Consider the following 20,874-nt stretch of genomic DNA (forward strand, 5'->3'; position numbering starts at 1 on the left):
AACATCTGGAATGTTCAAATGAAACTCCACCCGCAGTCTCACCCCTTCCTTGCTCCAGTTCTTACTCCGAACCCTACTCTCTAACCTTTAACCAGGGCAAGAAAAGATTGCTACTGCCCCCTGCCGGCCCATTGTGTTTTTCCTCCTCTACAAATCCGTGACTTGGAGAGGATGCCCAAGCATTTTGAGCCACTGAAGAAAGCTCAGAGAAGGGGCTTTCCCTAGTAAAGAAGTAGAGAGATCCTTTGGGAACCGGCAGCTAAAATCAAACGAAAACACTCAAGGGGCGAGGAAGGTATAAAGGGCTTCTAAATTAAATTATCGATCCTCATGAACCATTTTCTGCATATGGGCTTCTCTATGCCAATGAAATGTCCCCTCCTCTTCAGCACAGGATTCCTCTTTTTCCTCTAGCTTTCACTGATAACGAGCAGACTACCCACTCCCCTATTATAATTTCAGTACTCTAGATCCTGTTCTCTGCTTCGCCCAATTTTCTTTTCCCACGCCTAGACCTTATTTCCCTTCTCTTTTCTGCTTCAAACTCCCGTTCCGCCCACCCGCTGACAGACTCGCATTTCCAGGAGCTCAGACCCTAGCCTTCTTCACCCTCTCCATCTACCCTGACCTCTGCTCTTCCCCGGTCATCACCGCACCCCTTCGCGCGGAACGGCCAGTCACTCTTTGCCTTGGAATAGCAGGAACGTCCCCTCTGGAATGCCTCTCCCCGACCCCCGCCCCAAGCGACTGAAAAAGGAAACATGCGCACTTCAGAGCTAGGAGCTGTCCGAGTGCTGAAATTTATAAGCTCGGTAAGATCACGTCTCCGTCTTTCTGTAGCCCTCATTCCAGCACAGGATTTCAGCAATTTTGCCCTCTTCTTCCTACCCACTCCAGCACGCAGAGTCCTTTCTTCTCCCTCGTTTACAACTTCTTTTAAAAAGAGAACATCTTCTAGAGAAAAGGGATTTGCTAAATAGAAAGGACGTAAAACAAAAGCTACAGCAACCCGACTTCCAGCATGGCATTGTCACCAGCCCCCTTTGCATGGTGATGCGATTAAGGTAGCAGCATTTTTATTATTCAGGAAAAGCAGCTGGGGGATCCATCAGTTCTAAGGCTTTGTCTTTCCCAGGTTAACTGATGGTCCTAAGCCCCCGTTTGACCTGACCATGATGCCCAGTACTGGCACTTTTTGTTTTTTCTCAGCAAACTGTACAAACCCAAATCTCTTTTTGATTTTCAAGGAAACTAGATTCCTGCCAGATTTTGAGTCTGGACAGTAAATAGATACTTTGTCCTAGCTTCTTTCTGGAATCATTTCGGGAATATTTTCCACAAGCATCACAGATACAGGAATGAACCGGCAGCTAGTGAACATTTTGACAGCCTTGTTTGCATGTTTCTTAGAGACAAACCACTTCAGGTAGGTGAAACGACTTTGCATGCTGATATTTTCCACATGAAAACTGTTTGAAAGAGACGTGTCATGCAATTTTTATCTATTTCTCTATGCCCAGGACCACATTATATTAATTTTATAAAGGAGAGTTAAGAGTTCTTTTGTTCTTTTAAAAAGCTTAATTATGGTGGGAAGGTGGTAAATTTTTACAAAGGCAAGTTTTATGATGCATAACCCCACTCTGTGCATTTCAACGTATTTTCACAGCCAATGTGATATTAAGATACTCTGATGAGTTGCATGCTCTTTACATTTCTATATAATGGTGATTTTTTTTCTTTTTTGCTTTCAAATTCTTCTGGAAGTCATTTAAAGGGATTATCGAATGCAGTGCTTTTCATATGGTGGAAGTGATTAAATTAATTTGCCAGGAGCATGCTCATTTTATGTAAAATATAAAAGAACCCAAATTCTTAGCTAACTTGGGACTTCTATTGTATTTCAGCAACTAGATGCATATTATGAGAACTACAATTCAGGAAATTTCTTGAAATACCAAAAACATTTAAAATCTCATTTTACCACTGTAGTCTACTGTTCAATATATTTAGAAATGTATTACCTATCAAAACTGAATGACATCTTTGTATTCATGCATGCATGAGAAATGGACTATGCATAATTTTAAAAAGTGAGAAATCATTATTTGCATGCTTGCATTTTCTACTTAATTTACAAATCGTCTAATCAATTGATATCTCAAAATACCAGATTATTACCAGTAAGTGAAATAGCCATCCTAATGGCTAAGAGGTTCTAAGACAAGATAGAGATAAGAGATGTTCATACAACAAAGTGTAGGACTCTTCATTTAATTTTCACCAAATTTTATGGTATTTTTTCACAGAACCAAGAGAAATGAAACATATAGCAATAATGCTATGAGTACTGGGAAAACCCACTATGTTCCTTTCAGGTTCACACCTCCTACTATGATTAAGAAAAACTGTAGGCTGGGTTTTATTAGAATCATCATCATCATCATCTTCATCACCACCACCATCACCATTATAATCAAATAATACTTGATTAATCAGATGAACCTGCATATGGGAATGTGAGTATTTCTAGGTGATTGTATCAATTTTTAACTCATACTGAATGTTTATATCATCTTTGTACTTATATTTAATATTACTTCTTTGAAAAACCGGCAAGAATGTGGTATTTTCCTAGTGGTAAGAATTAACAATATTATTTGTTAAAATACTGAAAAGAAAGCTTGTAAAACATATACTTTATGGAAGAAATCAACATTCAGTCAACCACTATGTATTGTCAAAGAATTCATTTCACTATAAACCATATATGCTCTTTTTATAAGCCTTTTAAGGAAAATGAAAGTCTGATAAATTTTCCAATTACCATTTAGTGTTTTTGATCATGCAAAAGACAAAATGCTTTAGAAGTTCTTTTTCATGAATACTAGAGAGTCAACAATTTAAATGCTAATATATAAATAACAGCTGATAAAATAATAGAAGTATAGACATGCTCATTGTTGACCTATTTTAAAATGAAGTTAAATTTCCAAGTGAAGATTTTCTTTTAGAAAACACATTGGAAATTATTAATAGCTGAAAGCTGGAATAGAATCTAGCAGGTGACAAAATAAGCAATGTGATACTTAGTTCATGATTTACTTTGTTCTGCCCATCTTATTATATATTTTTTATAAAAAGTAGAGGACATATTAAGGGCCGAAATGCTGGAAGAATGTTTTGGAAGTCATGGGGAAATAATTTAAGACAATCACATAAATTTTAGAAATTATCTTCATTTCTCTGATGACACTGGAAAGAAACAGCTTTATATATCTGTAAAACCTACAACCTAAAGCTATGCATGTTGTATCATCTTAAACATCTTATGGCAAAGTTTGGTAACTTAGGAGATATGGCTCAGGATTTATACCTTTCGACACTTAAAGTTAACTCTAGACCATGTACAGGTTAGGAAGTTGACCAAAGAGTTTATATTTTTCCTTTTCTTCTTCTTAACATATCAAATATATTTACGAAACATGATGTCAAACATTCTGTGAGCATTAGTTCTCAGGTGATAAGAACATAATTGTTGCTAAAAGAGTTAATGATGTGTTTAGGGCAGCTTTCTGCAAAGACCATGACTCCAGGTCTGGAAAACAACCTTCGCAGACCCTATCTCCTTCAGATTTCTTGGATAAATTAATGGGAAGGACATCAGGATATGACGCAAGAATCAGGCCAAATTTTAAAGGTAGGTTTCACTGAAACTTACGTTAATTAAGCCTGTGGGAAATCTAGATGTTTGAATACTCTGAAAAAAATTTTTCAGGGCTTTTTATTATAAAATGAAAACAACAAGCACAGTATTCATTTCATTTTGGCATTCTTTGGAACTAGTTGATTTAATAGCTTAAATTTTACATGCTGCTTGCCACATTCAAAAACTTTCCTCATTTGTGTTATGTTCCACAAAGAAAACTAACGTCAGAGATTATTGCCACATTTCCTATGTTATCTAAAGTGGAAGTGGGACTGGAAATGAATACAAGAACAAATGATGGACTTGATTTGTATGAATCGTTACACCAAAATCTTTGGTTTGGGTTTTAAATACGTACTCCCAAAATGAAGTTTACATCTCAATATATAACATGCCCTTTTATACACTTTCAGGCCTCTCTCATTTTTAAACCTTGTGAGAAAAGGCTCTAACTGAATATATTACAAAGTTTTGGTTTCCTCTTGTTTAAACATTCTAATTCTTTATTTGAAATTATTTATCTGAAGTTAACAAAGAAGATCATAGAATTGTAAAGTGTGTATGTCAAAGATGGTGGATACTTTCTTTGTTCAATTAGAAACAAACCAAAAAGTTTGGTGTTTTTGTATGTTTAACATTACAAAAATGTAATTAATAGAAATTACTTTTTAGAAATTACCTTTTATCTATTTGATTTATTTTTACTCTGAATCAGAAAAATACTGATATAAGAAAGAACCAATTAATTATTAATTGAATTGTTTTTGATGTTTTAATTTTTAGATACATATTTTAAATAAATGCATTTTATCTTGTAATTTAACTTAAAATAATGCATCGTGAAGTGCTTATATTTTATAAAAGGATAAATCTATAATATTCTAGGTATTATGTCATAATTCATGCATCGCTTTGGTTTTGCTTATTAGCTATTTAATTGGATTGCTTTCCTTGAGGTTTGATTAATTTTTATTATTGGCAAATATGAGCATGAAAACTAAATTCAAAATTCCTTTCTTCTTTAAATGCTGCACCTCTGAATATACCCAGCTAAGGGCACATTTCATAAAGAAACATGTCAGAATTTTGACCAAACAGATGTTTTTGACTTATAGAGTATTTCCAAGAGAGACAACAGAACTTAGTTCAAAAGGTTGATTTTGCTGAAAACAATTTTCATGTTCGCCCAATTTCATATTCATTTTGTGGTCACTGGAAGTCAATATTTGAAATAAAATCCTATGAGTAAGTATTTGAGAGTCAGCTTTTTCAATGGGCCTGCTCACTTGTACATTTATTCACTGAGCCATTCAATAACTTTTGAGTCTGAACTACATGCAGGATACTAACTACTGCATGCTTTGAAAACTTGAGAGTTGAAACAGGTTTGGATGCTACCATCAAACATTTCATTGGAGAGTAGATGTTACATGAATACTTATACAATAATATATAATACTAGATAGAAATAGTTAAGTATTTAATGGTTAAGTAACATTAAGAAGTACAGATAAAATACTACAGGAATCCAACAAAAGCAGAGATGCTTTCCTATTAAGCTATTCATGGAAAGCTTCATAGAGAAGGACCAGAGATGGAAAATTGTTTCAAGTTTATGAGCATCTTGTTTAATAGCAGCTATTATTCATTATTTTCTAGAAATAATTTTTTAAAAGGGAAGAAAAGTGCAAAGAGTAATAAAACAAACACCCATGTTGCCAATGCTACTTTAAGTGACCACATAGAATGAGCAATAATTTCCACACACAGCTTTTTCTTCTGGTTCTTCTGGGGATGTCACCCTTTGGAAATAACATTTCTCATGGTTCTAAAGAATAAATAAATGAGGAGAATATCAAGCATAGCAAAGCATGGCCATGTTTTTGAGATCTGTCCTAAAGACCTGAGTACAGGATGTTTTAAAGACTTATAAAAGGGAAATGGGTGAATATAATTTAAGACTCTAACATTAATGAACTTTACTGCCTTTGTCTCCCTCTTCCCTTAACTCTCCGATTCAATGAACCCTGATATTCTTTCATAACTTTTACTTACATGGACCATTTATATCAGATCAATTACCTAACAGCTCTCACAATTCTCTTTACTGTGAGGATCTTGGCTTTTCCTAGATGTAAAACATTCCCCATTATTTTAGACTAAAATGATTTTTCCTCCTTGGTGTTCCCATGAAACTTATATGTCTAATATAGTTCTTTTGCATATTTATGTTTTATCTACTCACCCCCGCACCGCATCTGAGAGGGCAGGGAGGTACCTTATTTATATATATATATAATAGTATAGTTTCAGGTGTACAGCATACTGACTCAGGTGTTTTTTTTTTTTTTTACAGATTATATTCCATTAGAGGTTATTATGACATATTGGGAAGGGGTGGGAACTTTTGAGGGATGAACCAGTGGTCGTAGTGGCCAGCAAAGATGATTTTAGCTGAGCTGAGGAGAAAGAAATAAAAGAAAGAGATAATAGGGAACTTGTAACAGCAAAGAGGCTAGGAAGACTATAGTACCTACTGCAGTTGATTAGCAATGTATCGATGAGAAATTTTATAGAGTAGGTAGAAATGAAAGGTGATTAGGAAATGTGATTGTATCTGGAATAGTGATAGGCTCCCTGTAAATGCCAAAAACCAAACTGACTATGATAATTATAAACATGGTGATGACGGTGACAATGATATTGAAAATAACAATAATGGTGATTAATAAGAAGACGAAAGGGCAAAATCTGACCACAAGAATATAAGCAAGAGCCAAACATGGGCTGTTGAGATAAAGGCTATGGCTTTTCTAGAAGTCTTATTAAATATTAGCACATTTCTCTGTTTTCCTTGCTGCCGTGCATTGGCAAGGGAAAAGAAATGTATATGCACAAGTTTTCTTATTGGAAGGAATTTTTCCTGCATCCTTTCAAGTCAGTAAAATATTTCATGTCTATTCCATATCCCTGATGGGCTCTGAAAAATGTCATAATGGGCATATATACAAGAAGGAAGATGGATGTAAGCTAGAAAAGGGAACCAGAAATGATTCAGACTTAGACTCTGTAATTGAGAGTCATTCTTAGAAACTATAGGGAAAAAATAGCTTTTCTGATGTGCTGAAGCACAAGTGTATAAACAAAGTCATGAGTCAGAGTTGCCAATTGCATTCCATCTATGAGAGCCATAGAGACTTGGGTGAGACCTCGTTAAAACATAGATTTTCAAAATCCTCAGTTCAGATAAAAACACAAGTTATGTCCATTCACAATTACCTGTTTCTGAAACCATGGTAAATGTTGATTCTATGTCAACAGAGAAGCCTCCTTCCCCACCTGGGTGATTTGTCTCGTTGTCAGTTGATTCATCATGGTGTTATTCCATCATCCTATCAGATATTCCTTTGTCAGTATTATTGTATCTTGAAAATGCCACTTTAAACATTAAGCTTTTAAAGAAGCCAAATAAAATGCTCAAACCTGGGCAAAATGCATTACTTCTGATTCTCTCTGTTTGAAACAAAGCCTTTATCTATTTTAATGAAATTTTCTTTGAAAAGAAAATTAACTTAGAGTTATATCCTAAGTTTCATCCCAATGTGAATAAATACATTTCACCAGAACATTCATTTTGGGATAGGATCTGGAATAGATAATGCCAGGAGATAATTATTCCCTCCACTTCTTTGTGCAGGCCATGCACACTAATCTTTTTTCCATATCCGGAGACCTAAATTTTAAAGTGTGATGTGTGATATTAAAACCTACGTTTGCATGCAGTATGGTTTCCTTTATTTTCCAAGGAGTTATCAGCTCAAAAGGTGTTTCAGATATAAGTAAGAAACAGATCCACTTCCAAAAAACTAGAGGTCTTCATGTTTCTCCCCTTGGAAAGTTTCTTGTCTGTAGCCAAGTGGAGCTCAAGCTCATGTGTTGTGCTTACCAATCCCTGGAGGGGGGACTTGAGCACAAATGTCCAGCAGAGACACTTGGAAAGAGTGATTCTCTCAGTTGGTGATAACGTAGCCCTAGTGTGATCATTTCTTTGATCACTCTGGCAGATGCGGGCATCAGATATTACCACGGATTCTGAGGAAAAGAACAGAACGCTTACAAGTCTCAGAAGGTTTTTTTTTTTTTTTGCAGAAGTATTTGACTTGAGTGCAGAAAGTAGTGGAAACCTTCAGGCACCTGAAAGGGTACAGTCGTCATTTTATATGGAATAAGACAATAGGAGATAAAAGGGGGGAAATGATTATTGAAAGGAAAAGCTGGGTGTATCAAAGAGAAATTTATATATGACAGTTTTGTTCAGGGATGATGTTGATGAAGATTTTTGAATATCCAAAATCCACTGGCTGTGTCACAACTTATTTTAGCTTTTGTGTACTGTATGTATACCAACCAACACATTTGTATATACTAGGCTGCTACGATGGGCCTGCAAGTTGCTTGTCAGGGATTTGAGGTAACATCAAGAAGGAGGCACCTACAGCATTCTAACACACTCTGGTAAAGTCTATTCCAAAGGATAAGTTCACTTATTGGAGTACGTCTTCCATTCCATGGTGACAGAGTAGTAGAGCGGGAGGGGCCTTGGACTTGGATCCAGAAAACCCAGGTTCATGTCCTGGTTCAGCCACTTTGGAGAAAAGATGTCTCCACCTCTCCATGACTCAGGTTTTCTTCTGACTTTGCCCACCTCATGTGGGTTGTTCTGAGCATCAAATGAGATCATACATCTGAATGATTTGTTTCCAACTATTAAAATTATTACAAATAATTTGAATTATTATTACTAGTCTTCTATTTCTCTTTGATAACTGACACTGACTATGTATTCTCAAAGCTTAGCCTTCGTGGTGATTGGGTCCTTAAAGTTGTTTGGATTTTTTTTAATGGAGAAAAACGAGTCAAAGAAGTTCTAGCATTTGAGAGTCCTACCACAGTAACCAGGATGTAGATGTCACATGTCTCAGCAGGTTCTCCTTTATTAGTCTGGTGGGAAGATTTCCAACCTGAAAGGGCTATTTCATATTCCTAAATATGAGACAAAAAGGGAGCCATTTGTGGGAAGGAATTATCTTTATCCATTCAAATCTTATCCCTGATTATTTTCTTAGACTCATTTTTTTAAATGAACCAAGTAAAAGACATAGAACCAATTTCGCTTGGTCCTAGAAAGGGCTCTAAATTTAATGGAAGATATATGACTGTCATTTCTGATGTATTTTCTTGTCCAGTCACTGCAGTTGCAAGGGTCACTGCACAAACGTGAATTGATTTTCTATTTTAGAATAAGTATTTTAAGGAGAACATTTAGTTTCTACAACATGGCAGGTTAAGAGCACTGGAAATGGAAGCCCATAATTTAGTTTTTGAGAATGTATTGTTCCTTGGTTGATTCTGGGTGATTTCATGTCCTTAATTTTCATTAATAAAAGAGCCTAAACATTTTATCCTGAGTTCTATAGTGCTTTCTGTTACTCCCCACGCTGAAGAATAATTCAGTCCATTTTGCTGATAATCTGAGACTTCATTTAAAAAAATAATGGCATATATATCAGGGTATCTCAGTACTTAGAGAGTGGACTTAGAAAACATTAGAGTCCACTTAGAGTGGACTTAGACACATTATAATGTGTCCAGTTGGCACTATCAGGCTTAGAGAAAAAATAGTTATTAGCTTGTTCTTGGGGGTGTTGGGTATTTTTCTTGGTGTGTTGGATCAGACACGTTTGGAACAGGGTCTTAAAAATGAATATATGGTTGATTAAGCCTCATAACAAGGTCTTTGGAAGCATTCTGTGTTCTCCTTGGAGTTAACACCTAAGAGGCTGTCTCGACTGTAGGATGCAGCATATTCCTCATTGACTTCTTTCTTGAGAGGGCTACTCTGAACACTTGTGACTGATTGCAGACACTTTTAGCCCTGTGAAGCCCATTAAAGGAAGGACATGAGCAAAAGGATTAGGTCTCTAACTGGTATTCTTAAGTGTGAAGGACCTGTAAGAATAAAGTCACTAGATTTCCATTTTGGAGTCTAGCCTGGCTAGCCAACCAAATGTGGTCATGGGGCAAGTATGAGAGGGAAACTGGACACTCTCTCTGACTCATGCCCTGGCTTATGCACTCAGCACTCCTTTAGGAAGTATAATACATGAGTACACCAAATGATGGCTCTGTTTTATTAACATGTCCATCCAAGAGGGAAAAATAAAATCCTGGATCGAGTCAAAATGCGGAAACTCAATAGGCAATTATCATGAATGTGGCTGGATAAGTCTTGTTTTCTATTTTTCTATTTCTTCTTTTTTTTCTATCAGGAGGTGGCTCATACTTTCTTGAGGAAAAATAAGCTACACTTGCCCATGCATTGTCAAAGCAAAAGAATAAATTTGCAGCAAGGGAGCACATATGTGAGCACAAAAAAATTACATGTAAAGGTTTTCCATCTTTATACTTGAATCTAAACACACAATTCATTTGTTTATTCCTTTAATAAATAAGTAGTGAGCAGTATCTATATGCCAGGCACCATGTTCCTTGTTAAGTATACAGTGGTAAACAGAAATTTAAGCTTTTAAATGTCAGTTCTCACTTCAGTAAAAACTGGAACATAATTTGTAAGTTTAATGCTGTACCATCCAGGATCTTTGCAGGAAAGAAATGACACACTCCAACAGGGTGTGGGAGGGTTTGGAAAAAACCAATCCCTAAAGGCAGAATGTAGTACTCTGGGACTGCCAGCAGTAGACCTGAAGAGGCAAGGGAGGGAGTAGCTGCCAGAACCTAGAGAAAGTGGCTCTACAGAGAGGCCACCTAATGAGATCTATGGAGCAATGGGGTCAATCTGTGCTGGCCTAGCAGGGAGGAAGCTAGGGAATAAATATTCTGACCTCACTCTCCTCCTGCATTCCTTTTCCTTGCGGGAACCTCTCGTTGGCCAAATCCAGCTCGAAGTCTGAGGAAAGGGAGCTCAATGATGCAAACCCGGAAGGTCAGCTGCCCAGAGCACAGAGAAGAACAGAAAAGAGGAGAGTCTCTGGGAGCAAATGGAAGATAATCAGCACAAAGTCAACATATGAGCAAAGCCACCCTTCAACCTGGTCGAGCAGACAGCTCCCAAACTGCTAATCCATTTAGTAAGCCTTCCTTTATCAGTCTTGGGAAAGCAGGGAAGTGAGAACAGGATATCATCTGGATATACTATCCCAATAGATAAATGATACCTCCAAATGCAGAGAAGAGAGAGGAGGATAGCGGAACGTGGTGGCTCTGTTTCCTAAGCAGACAACTGAAAGATGTGCAACCAATGGACGGGGGTGGGGGCGGGGAGGGAGGGCGGGAAGGGAGGAGGGAGAGATCTTCCTGTGGAATATATGAAAATAATTAATATAGCTTCCTTTCTATCTGATTTAATATGTTAATATGTTTGCTAATATTGTTGTGTTTGCCCCACAGTCAATCCCCTCCAGGCTCTCCATGCTGGGATGGGTTGTGGACTTAGATTTGAGTGCAAGACTTAATGCCAAGTCTCTTCGGGCAGCATTTCTGAGACACAGTCTTTCCTCTGTGCTCTTCTGTCTATACAGAGCTGAAGTAGAAGTGTTAGAAGAAAAAAGGACTGGGTGGGAGGGTTAGAAGAACATGAAGCCCAGGGGCAGAGTATTGTGCATTTTGAGGAAATGGCAGGTCTAAGGGAGAGTTGCTTGTTTCCCACTCCTTGGTTGGTTTGATTACTGCACCTGGAATACAGCTACTACTCGTGGCAATTCTGCTACTTTAGGAAAACCTCAGAACCACTTTACCACTTAATTTTTCTTTCACTTTTAAAACCCAAGTATACGTAGATGATAATATAATCTATCTTCTTCTGATTTATTTACATTTAAATACTTCAAGATGTTGATTTCTAAGAACCAATTCATGCCCAACAAGGCAGCTGAGATTTCTTTTATCAGGCTTTCTCTTAGAAATAGCATTCTTTGCGCCCCTCCACCTCAAATGTATTCAGAAAACAAGGGGTCTGTTTATTTAGCTTTGAACCTCCAAGTCTCTGAAAAGTGAAGGATACACACATTTGGCAAACACACTGTAGCAACTCCAGTTAGATGATACAATTCAGGATAATTTACACATATACTGCAGAGCTCACAATGGATTTCTCATATTCTACTTTTTCCTTTGAATTAATTGTGTCTTTCATACTTGAACGTTGTATAGAGTACGCCAAGTCAAAGGACTTAGGATTTAATGCTAAACTAAACTGGCAACCAACCAGATGTGTTTCTCACACCATGCTTTTCGGAATACCTGCTTTAGAGCCTGTCCTGTTAAAAGGCACATATCTAGGCCCCGCATTTCTCCAGCTCTACCTCTCCAGAAACACTGAATGATGGGATCTGAAAATACTGACTTTAACGATTTCATTACTCCCTATAGTTTAAGAACTACAGGACTAGAATGAAGAAATTTTTGCTCCTGTATCTGAAGAATAATATCTTCCTTATAGTATTTTTCCCAAGATACTGTGGGCCAGCATTGCCTTACCAAATAAAGGCGGGGGGAGATCCTACAAGAAAAAAAAAATCTAAACTGAGACTCATGAGGCCTTGTTTTAACTACACTTTTGCCAGCTGTGACCTAGAGCATGCCACCTAACCTCTCTGGTATTAATTCTTGTCATCTCCAAAATAAAGGACTTGGACCAAGATGTCTAGGTCCAACTTTGATAGTCCCTAGTCTTTACAGTCTAACATCTTTGAGTATGTCCTTTTGTAAATTATTGATTCACCCACAGAAGAGCTTGGATGCATCCAATCTTCCTAGAGAATTGGTCTCTGAGAAATTATTAATTCTATCCAGAATTCTTAGCAGTTGCTGATATCTTATTTCGACTCCCAGTATTTCAAGGATGATCATTATTCTCTGGAAGACTCTGGAAACTTATGAGAGGATTACTGAAGAAATGAGCCATTCACAATTTTTGTCTTGTTTTTGAAAGATTCGGAGGTAGCAAATTCATGTACAGAGGCTGCTTCTAGGAAAAGTAGCTACCATGTTTCTTTAGTTCAGCATCTGGCCAAAGATGTTTCTCGAAACTCTAGTCCCATGAGATGTTCTCAGATATAAGGTTTAAAATGTGAAATAAGAATGGAAATTCTGCAAAACAGCCTCCAAAAGACTCCCAATATTCATTAGCATATTAAAATGTTTTGAGAAAACCTGCAGTAAAAATATACAAATAAATAGATGTTTTTAAAACTTTTACCCAGGGGCTTATTCTCTACTTATTAGATCATAGATTCCTTAAATGAGTAACATTCTGGGGAACTGGTGTTTCATGGAATACACTTTGGAAAATGTGGTCTTGGTAAAATCCATAAACCTAAAAAAATTTTTTTGCCATGAAAATAGGTGATGATGATGGGAAACCTACATACACATAAAATACGATCGATGATCTGCTAGAAAGATAACATTCCTAAGAGTGGGAAGGCCCCAGCATTCGTAAATGTGGCTTTCATTTTGATACATGGTCAACATTAGCATTCTGATGCCACAAGAGAATTACTCTACAAGTTAGATTATTATTGCAGGCTATTTATCTCCTGCTTCATTTACATGAATAAATAAACAAACAGTGGCATTTTGAAAAACAAACATTGAAGACAAAAGAAAAAACATGTCAGTACAGCAAAATACTTTGATCTGATAATCACCTTCTGTTTTAGTCTTTATGATTCTTGAATGCTGAGTGACAAACACGCACTTAAACAAGTGACCTTTAACCCTGAACTAAAGACGTTTTTTAGCAGGATATGACGAAGTTGCATGCCTGTATGGAAAATTTCCTTTTGGATTGCCATTCTCTTTAGGGCAGTTTTCCAGGACGGATAAATCTCGTACCATTTCCATTCAACTGTTTGTTGAGAATGTTTTCCCCATCACTTCCTTGAAATTTAAAAAAATTTGAATCCATACTAAAAAAACCTTCATATAATAATTGAAAGTATGCAATATTTATCTCAAATAACGTGTGTAGATTTAAGGTTAAGGTCTTCACTTATTAGTATTTTTTTATAAATTTATTTTATTTATTTATTTTTGGCTGCGTTTGGTCTTCGTTGCTACACGTGGGCTTTCTCTAGTTGCATCAAGCGGGGGCTACTCTTCATTGTGGTGCACGGGCTTCTCACTGCAGTGGCTTCTCTTGCTGCGGAGCACGGGCTCTAGGTGCGCGGGCTTCAGTAGTTGTGGCACATGGGCTCAGGAGTTGTGGCTCACGGGCTCTAGAGTGCAGGCTCAGTAGTTGTGGCGCACAGGCTTAGTTGCTCCGCGGCATGTGGGATCTTCCCAGACTGGGGCTCGAACCCATGTCCCCTGCATTGGCAGGCAGATTCTTATTTTTTTGTTTTTATTTTTATTTTAAAAAATTTTTTTTTTTGTGGTACGCGGGCCTCTCACTATTGTGGCCTCTCCCATTGCGGAGCACAGGCTCCAGACGCGCAGGCTCAGCGGCCATGGCTCACGGGCCCAGCTGCTCCGCAGCATGTGGGATCTTCCTGGACCGGGGCACGAACCCGTGTCCCCTGCATCGGCAGGCGGACTCTCAACCACTGCGCCACCAGGGAAGCCCTGGCAGGCGGATTCTTAACCACTGTGCCACCAGGGAACTCCCCACTTATTAGTATTAAAATATATTCTAAGTTGGTCTGCTCAAAATTTATGTTTCATATAGTTACATATATAAATTCCCAGGAAAAACTATTGAAAATTGTTTTCAATGAAGATGGATGCAGAAAGAGAAATGTCTTTGAAATATCACTAAATGTCTTGGGAAAAGAGTTATCTATATATAAAACTTGTTTATTAGTAGTTCTTCCTTCATACTTTCTCTGAGTTTGTTAAATAAGCAAGTACGATTTTTTCTTCCTGTTTCTTACTCTAGGGTCTTAGTAAAATATAGAGAACAAAGTAGGGGGTGGGGAAATACTAAAGCTACCTTAGTCTTAATGGCTCCTGATCCACGTCATTTATAGTTGACCCCTGAACAATGTGGGTGTTGGGGCACCGAATCCCAGCAATTGAAAACTCATGTATAACTTTACGACGGGCCCTCTGGTATTCACAGTTCTGCATGGGTGCACTCAACCAAACATGGAGCGGATTGTATAGTACTAGCAGGTATTTACTGAAAAAAATTTGTATGTAAGTGGACCTGTATAGTTCAAACCCACATTGTTCAAGGGTCAACTATATCTCACACAGTAGATGAAGACAAATTGATGATGGAGCCACTACACATTCTGTATCAAACAAGTCCTTTATTTGAAACATTGCTACAAGGTATCCATGTGATGGCACTGGCGTTGCTGATATTCCACTGTACAACCCACAGATAATGGAATACCAATGTTTAAGCTTTTCTGGTAATTGAGGGTTGGCATATACTGGACCTTGAAGAGGAACTGAGTGAAGATTAACTATAAAGAAGTGATTTAGCACGCACACGGTTTGCTTACTCTGTCTTCAGACTTTGTATCATATAGCCTGGGTGCCTGACTCAGGTTCCTTGTTATCATTTGCTTCCAGTATCACTGAGGCTTCTGCATTTCTAGGAGGCAGACAGTGGCATCATAGTGGCAGATGGGGAGATGGCTTTGCTGAATCCTTAGTTATAGAAGTCATGGAATATGAATAAGAGGATAACAGTTTCCCCAGCATTTTCTGAGATTTGATTTTAAAATGAAGTATATAGTGTCTTCTCAAAATATAAAAATTTAAGAAGAGATCGTCTCTGTTTGAAAAGAAATGTCACACAGGCCCAATGCCATGCCTTGTGAATAGGAAACCCTGGCACCAAATTTTTTTTCAGGAAGATTTTTTATAGATAAAATGCCACTCTGCTTGTTCTCTCTAAAATTTGAGGTCATAGCTTGTTACCAACAAGGTTGCTATGGTATTCAGTATTTATTTTCTCTGGAATATTCCTATTATATTTTCTGGAGTTAGTGACCTCTCTGTGACCAGTGGCATACATGACCTGACCCTTGCCAGACTAATCCTATATTATCAGACATGTATTCTCTAGTTCTCCAAAAATAGGAGGAATTACCCACAATCTGGGATACGTATTCCTTTTATTTCCCCCAAGCACCTACATTTCCAATATTCACATTTGTTTATCGTGCACATATGCCTCATTTAAGCTCATCCTTTATTCAGATCTTCTGAGCAAATATTCCCACTTAAAACTCAGCAGGCGGCTTCCTGTTCCATACATCTCATGATGCCAACCAAGCTTGTAACATGCAGGGCTTTCAGCAAAATGTATAAATTTCTGACTTGGGGCAAATATCCCAAAGCCCATTAAAGAAAGGATTTCCTCAGCAAGAGAATACACTTATCTCAAGGAAAAAATTCCACATTTCTACTTGTCAACAAGGCTCTGCAAATAGCATAATCACAGGCACATTTTTTATTTTCCTCCTACTGGAAACTGGGCTTCTGTGAGCCCCTGGGTGAAAAGTCTGCTATAGTACCCATTTGCCCAAACTGAGTTCATTTAAGAGATGTCAGTGTACAATTAACAGCAATATAGCTTGCATGAAGGAGTCTTTGCAGAACTCAGTAGAAGTGGATGAACATGTGAAGCGTCCATGATTGTTATGAGTCCTGCACCATGGGACCTTTCTCACTCCTCCATACATTGAGAGAGCATAATTATTATATAAGAATCTGGAAGCAGGTGCTAATAATGTGCCATAATAACTGCATATGTAAAGTCCCAAGAAAGCAGGTATCCCCTCAGTGTCTAACTTTCCATATAAATGTCAGAATAAATTATCTGCTTCAGTGATGAAGCAAAGCAGTTGAGGGTATAAACAAAAAGTGTCCATCAGTGACATCGTGCAAAATGCCACATAAATTGCAGAATAACGCCTCTGAAAAAAGTTACTGACTTCTGAGGGGGGATGTGGCAGGTGGAAAGAAAGCAAAGAAATACAGAGTGAATAATAAATAGATCCTTCAGGAAAGCTGAGATCAGAAATAAACTCCTATGCTTTTTTTTAGAAAATCCATAGTGCAGCTGTTCCGGGTGCCTGATTGGTTATGTCTTTATCTGAATGCACAGGAAAATCAAGCTGAGCTGTCACCCAAGGGAGTGAAGAGCTCGAATACTAGTATCCTTGAATTTCTAGGCCCCTCATGCCTCTTGAAACTCTCCTGGGACTTCTCATCACTTCCGGATAAAGTCTGTACACCTGTACATGGCTTACCGGGGTTTTCACGGTTAGGTTTTTGACTACATCTGTCTGAGGCTGGGTTTCTGAGAAGCAGATGCTGTGTGGAAGTGATTTATTAAGGATAAGTGAGCAAGGGAGACATAATAGAGTGATGAAATCAGAGAAGGACGTGGGGGGAAAGCCCAGTAAGGGTGTGATCTCAAGCAAAGTCCAACAGTGGATGAGTTCGACCTGACCCCTCTGAGGAACTCTGGAGTGTAAGACACACCTCAGAGCTGTCTGAATGGAGGCAAGAGAGCTGACTTTTCATACCCCCTCTGTTAGTTATTGGGTAAAGACGGCCCTCAAGGTATGCATGAGGGGCACGGTAGGGAGAGTAAATTCCCACATGCTTCTATCTCTTCTCAGGTGGGTAAAGTGAGCTCCAATAGCTCTGAGATGGTCCTCTGTGAAAAAACACATGTTTTGGCTACTGGCATGGAATTTTGCCATCTGCAGCAACATGGATGGACCTGGAGGGTATTGTGCTAACTGAGATAAGTCAGACAGGGAAAGGCAAATACTGTTTGGTATGACTTATATGTGGAATCTAAGAAATACAACAAACTAGGGAATATAACAAAAAAAGAAGCAGACTTACAGACCTAGAGAACAAACTCGTGGTTGCCAGTAGGAGGAGGGAAGTGGGGAGGGGCAAAACAGGGGTAGGGGATTAAGAGGTACAAACTACTATATATAAAATAAATAAGCTACAAGGATATATTGTACAACACGAGGAATACAGCCAGCATTTTATAATAACTATAAACAGAGTATAACCTTTCAAAATTGTGGATCCCTATACTGTACACCTGTAACTTATATAATATTTTACATCAACTATATGTCAATTAAAAAGAAAAAAGCATACTGAGGTGAGAGGCACAAAATGGCAAGTGGGATCTAAGGAACTTGAGGGGGAGCATCAATATCGTCTTCTTCATCGTCACCATTCCACATGCCCAGCCATGCCCTCCCACTCTGTTCCAACCTCAGTGCCCTGTTTCCTGTTCTCAAACCTTTTATTCTGGTGCTTTGCACTTTCATTTCCCTTCACCATGCCTTCCTTTTCACCAGCCTAATTCCTACTCATCCTACAGACTTCAGCATCAATACCATTTCCTCTAGAAAGCTTCCCTTACACTACTAAGTCCATCCTCTCCTACATGCTCAGTCTACAAGCTCTCTTGTGATTGGCTGCTTCCCTGTCCCCTTCCCTCCTAGACCAGTTCAAGGAGGCCAGAGATTGGACTTATCTCATTCTTCATTGTACCTCCAAACACCTGACAGTAGGTAGAAGCCAATAAACATGCATCAGGTGAATATAAAAATGTATAACACCAATCATTAATCACAGAATCTGTACCAATGCAAAGGTGGGTGTGAGCAACTGAACTAAAATAATAAATTATTATCTAATATTTGTGATTCTTTGAAAATGCACAAAGTCTTTTGCCATGTATGATCTCATTTCACTCCTTACACATTTCTCATAATGGAAAACAGCTGTAATTTTGTTTACCATTCTTGTTATTTAGGGGGGAGAAAAAGTTATCTTGTTACCCGACAGCACTTAGACCAACACTAGTTCTCCAGATACATAAAGCCTAAGATGGGGAGGAATGTAGGCCATCATTTAGAGAATGATGACAATGACACTCATTCTCAATCTGCAATACTTTACTGAAGGTATTTTTAACATATGTGTCCCCCCTTTTTCTTACAGGATGATTCTAATTTACCTTCAAAGTTGCAGGTTTTTGTGTACTTCCTGTCTTTGTAGGAGTTTAATAAATGTTTAATGTTGAATGAGATGAGTGGATTCATTCACATATAGATACATATCAAGCATTGATTATGCATACGTCACTGTGCTAGGCACCAAGTAGAGGAGAATTAAAAGGCAAATTGTTAACGTACCAGCTTTCTAACCTCCAGCCTTTCTATCCCAGCCCCTCTCCTTTGCTACCATTTCAGGACCAACATCCCATGTCTAAAAAGCTTTATTTTCCATGCCCAATACTGAACAGGGATTATGGTGGCATTAAGGTTACCCAGATAGAATCCACTGGCCTGAGGCAACTCTCCTCTTCAGTGCATGAAATGGTTAGTGAATAAAATCAATACACCCAAATGTTAATTTTGGATATACCTGAATTACCAGTAATTTCCAACTGCTAAAGTAGTATCAGATTTACTTCATGGTTATAGCATTTAACTCCGTCCAACCAGCAAGCCTGTGGTTGATTCTCCTCTAGAATTCTCCTTTTCAGCCTTATCTTCCATCTTCATCAAAACTTGCAAAGTGGTTCTCAAGTTACAGGATTCTCCCAGATTATGAAACAATGGACCAAAAATCTTTATAAAGCCTGGAAGGCCCAACTAAGGTAGCTACTAATGATAATGTTTATATTTCTCTGGAGCCTTTAACATGTGAGAGCTCAATCTGCAGAAGAGGAAAAGAAGTAGCTCTAGGCTTCATATAAAAGGTGATGTTTTAATTGGGTCTTAAGAGATGCATAGGCGTTCAAGGAATGGAAAGGGGGACTTCAGGTAGGGAACTCTCATGTCTGGAAAGAATTTGATTATTTGGGGGGGATAACAAAACATGAGTATAACTGAAGGAAGTAAAAGGACGGAAGTCATAGAAAATGAGGCTAGAGAATAAAGTTAGTTAGGGCTAGAGTGTTAAGCTGATTATTAAGGCATTAAGATCTAACCATAGGTAACAGGAAGTCAAATCAAGGTTTTTAATCAGAGAAGGGGCATGATTAGATGTGGATTCTAAGAAGATAACTCAAGATGCCTTTAGAAGGATATGCTAGAAAGATGGGGGTATCAGGGAATCAAGACAATCACCCACAAGAGAGAAATGATGACAGTTCAGGCTTAGGCTGTGGGATTAGAAAGGAGAGGCTAAATTAACAAGATAAGTTCAAGTCAAATTGCATCAGGCAAGATATAGAGGGTACAAGAGAAAGAGTAACGTTTGACTCAAGGTTCCAGGTTAAGCAACTGAGCAGACGGTGTTCTCATTTACTCAAAGAGGAGACATTAGAGGAAGAAGATGCTGAGGAAGATAATGAGTTCAGCTTTGAGCATGTTTTTGAGATGACCGCCACAAATCCACAGAGATGTCTAATCTGCTGTTGAAAATCTGGAGCCAAAAAGAGGTATCAGGGCTAGAAATGTAGGAATGGGAGTCATCAGATCATGAGAGTATGAACTAAGATCACTCAGTGCAAATGTGCAGAATGAAGAGAGAGAGGAGTAAGGATGAGACTCCCATGAACATGAACACTGATGGAACGGGGGGAGAGAAGGACTCGACAAGGAATACGAAGGAGTGGTCACAACATCTGGAAGAGAAGCAGGAAAAGATGTAGTCATTGATGTCAAGGGAAGAGAGAGCTTTGGGGATGAGGAAATCAAACCTGCCAAGGACAGCAGGGATGTTGAATAGAAAGAGGCAAGGAAGTGGGCAGTGGGGTTTGGTCAGTAGGACATTTTTGACCTTAGCGAGGGTGATATCTCTAGAGCACTGAGACCAAAGCCCAGATTGTAGCTGGTTGTAGAGTGAATGAGATTGGACAAAGTAGGGGAAAGTGAGTGTGTAGACTTCTCATTCAAAAGACTAATGCCACATATGGTATTTGTTTTTCTCTTTCTGACCTACTTCACTCTGTATGACAGACTCTAGGTCCATCCACCTCACTACAAATACCATATGCTAACACATATATATGGAATCTAAAAAAGAAAAAAAGGTTCTGAAGAACCCAGGGGCAGGACGGGAATAGAGACACAGACGTAGAGAATGGACTTGAGGATATGGGGAGGGGGAAGGGTAACCTGGGACAAAGTGAGAGA

At 38.3% G+C, this 20,874-nt stretch overlaps 1 protein-coding gene across 2 annotated transcripts in view; it reads left to right on the forward strand.

Moving 5' to 3' along the window:
* Nucleotides 1-755: 755 nt before the first annotated feature.
* The window catches only part of GLRA2 (glycine receptor alpha 2), a gene marked incomplete at both ends in the record, with an annotated part of 187,293 nt that continues 167,174 nt past the window's right edge, over nucleotides 756-20,874 (forward strand). Inside the window, 3 exons of one of the 2 annotated variants that reach the window (XM_079727445.1) lie at nucleotides 756-812; nucleotides 1,351-1,426; nucleotides 3,567-3,700. In XM_079727445.1, coding sequence (XP_079583571.1) covers nucleotides 1,359-1,426; nucleotides 3,567-3,700 — 202 coding nt within the window. Of the gene's footprint in view, nucleotides 813-1,350; nucleotides 1,427-3,566; nucleotides 3,701-20,874 lie in introns of those variants that run through there. The other variant, XM_079727444.1, reaches the window with a different exon arrangement.

The sequence above is a fragment of the Hyperoodon ampullatus genome, assembly GCF_949752795.1.
Source record: "Hyperoodon ampullatus genome assembly, chromosome: X".
Lineage (NCBI taxonomy): Eukaryota > Metazoa > Chordata > Mammalia > Artiodactyla > Ziphiidae > Hyperoodon > Hyperoodon ampullatus.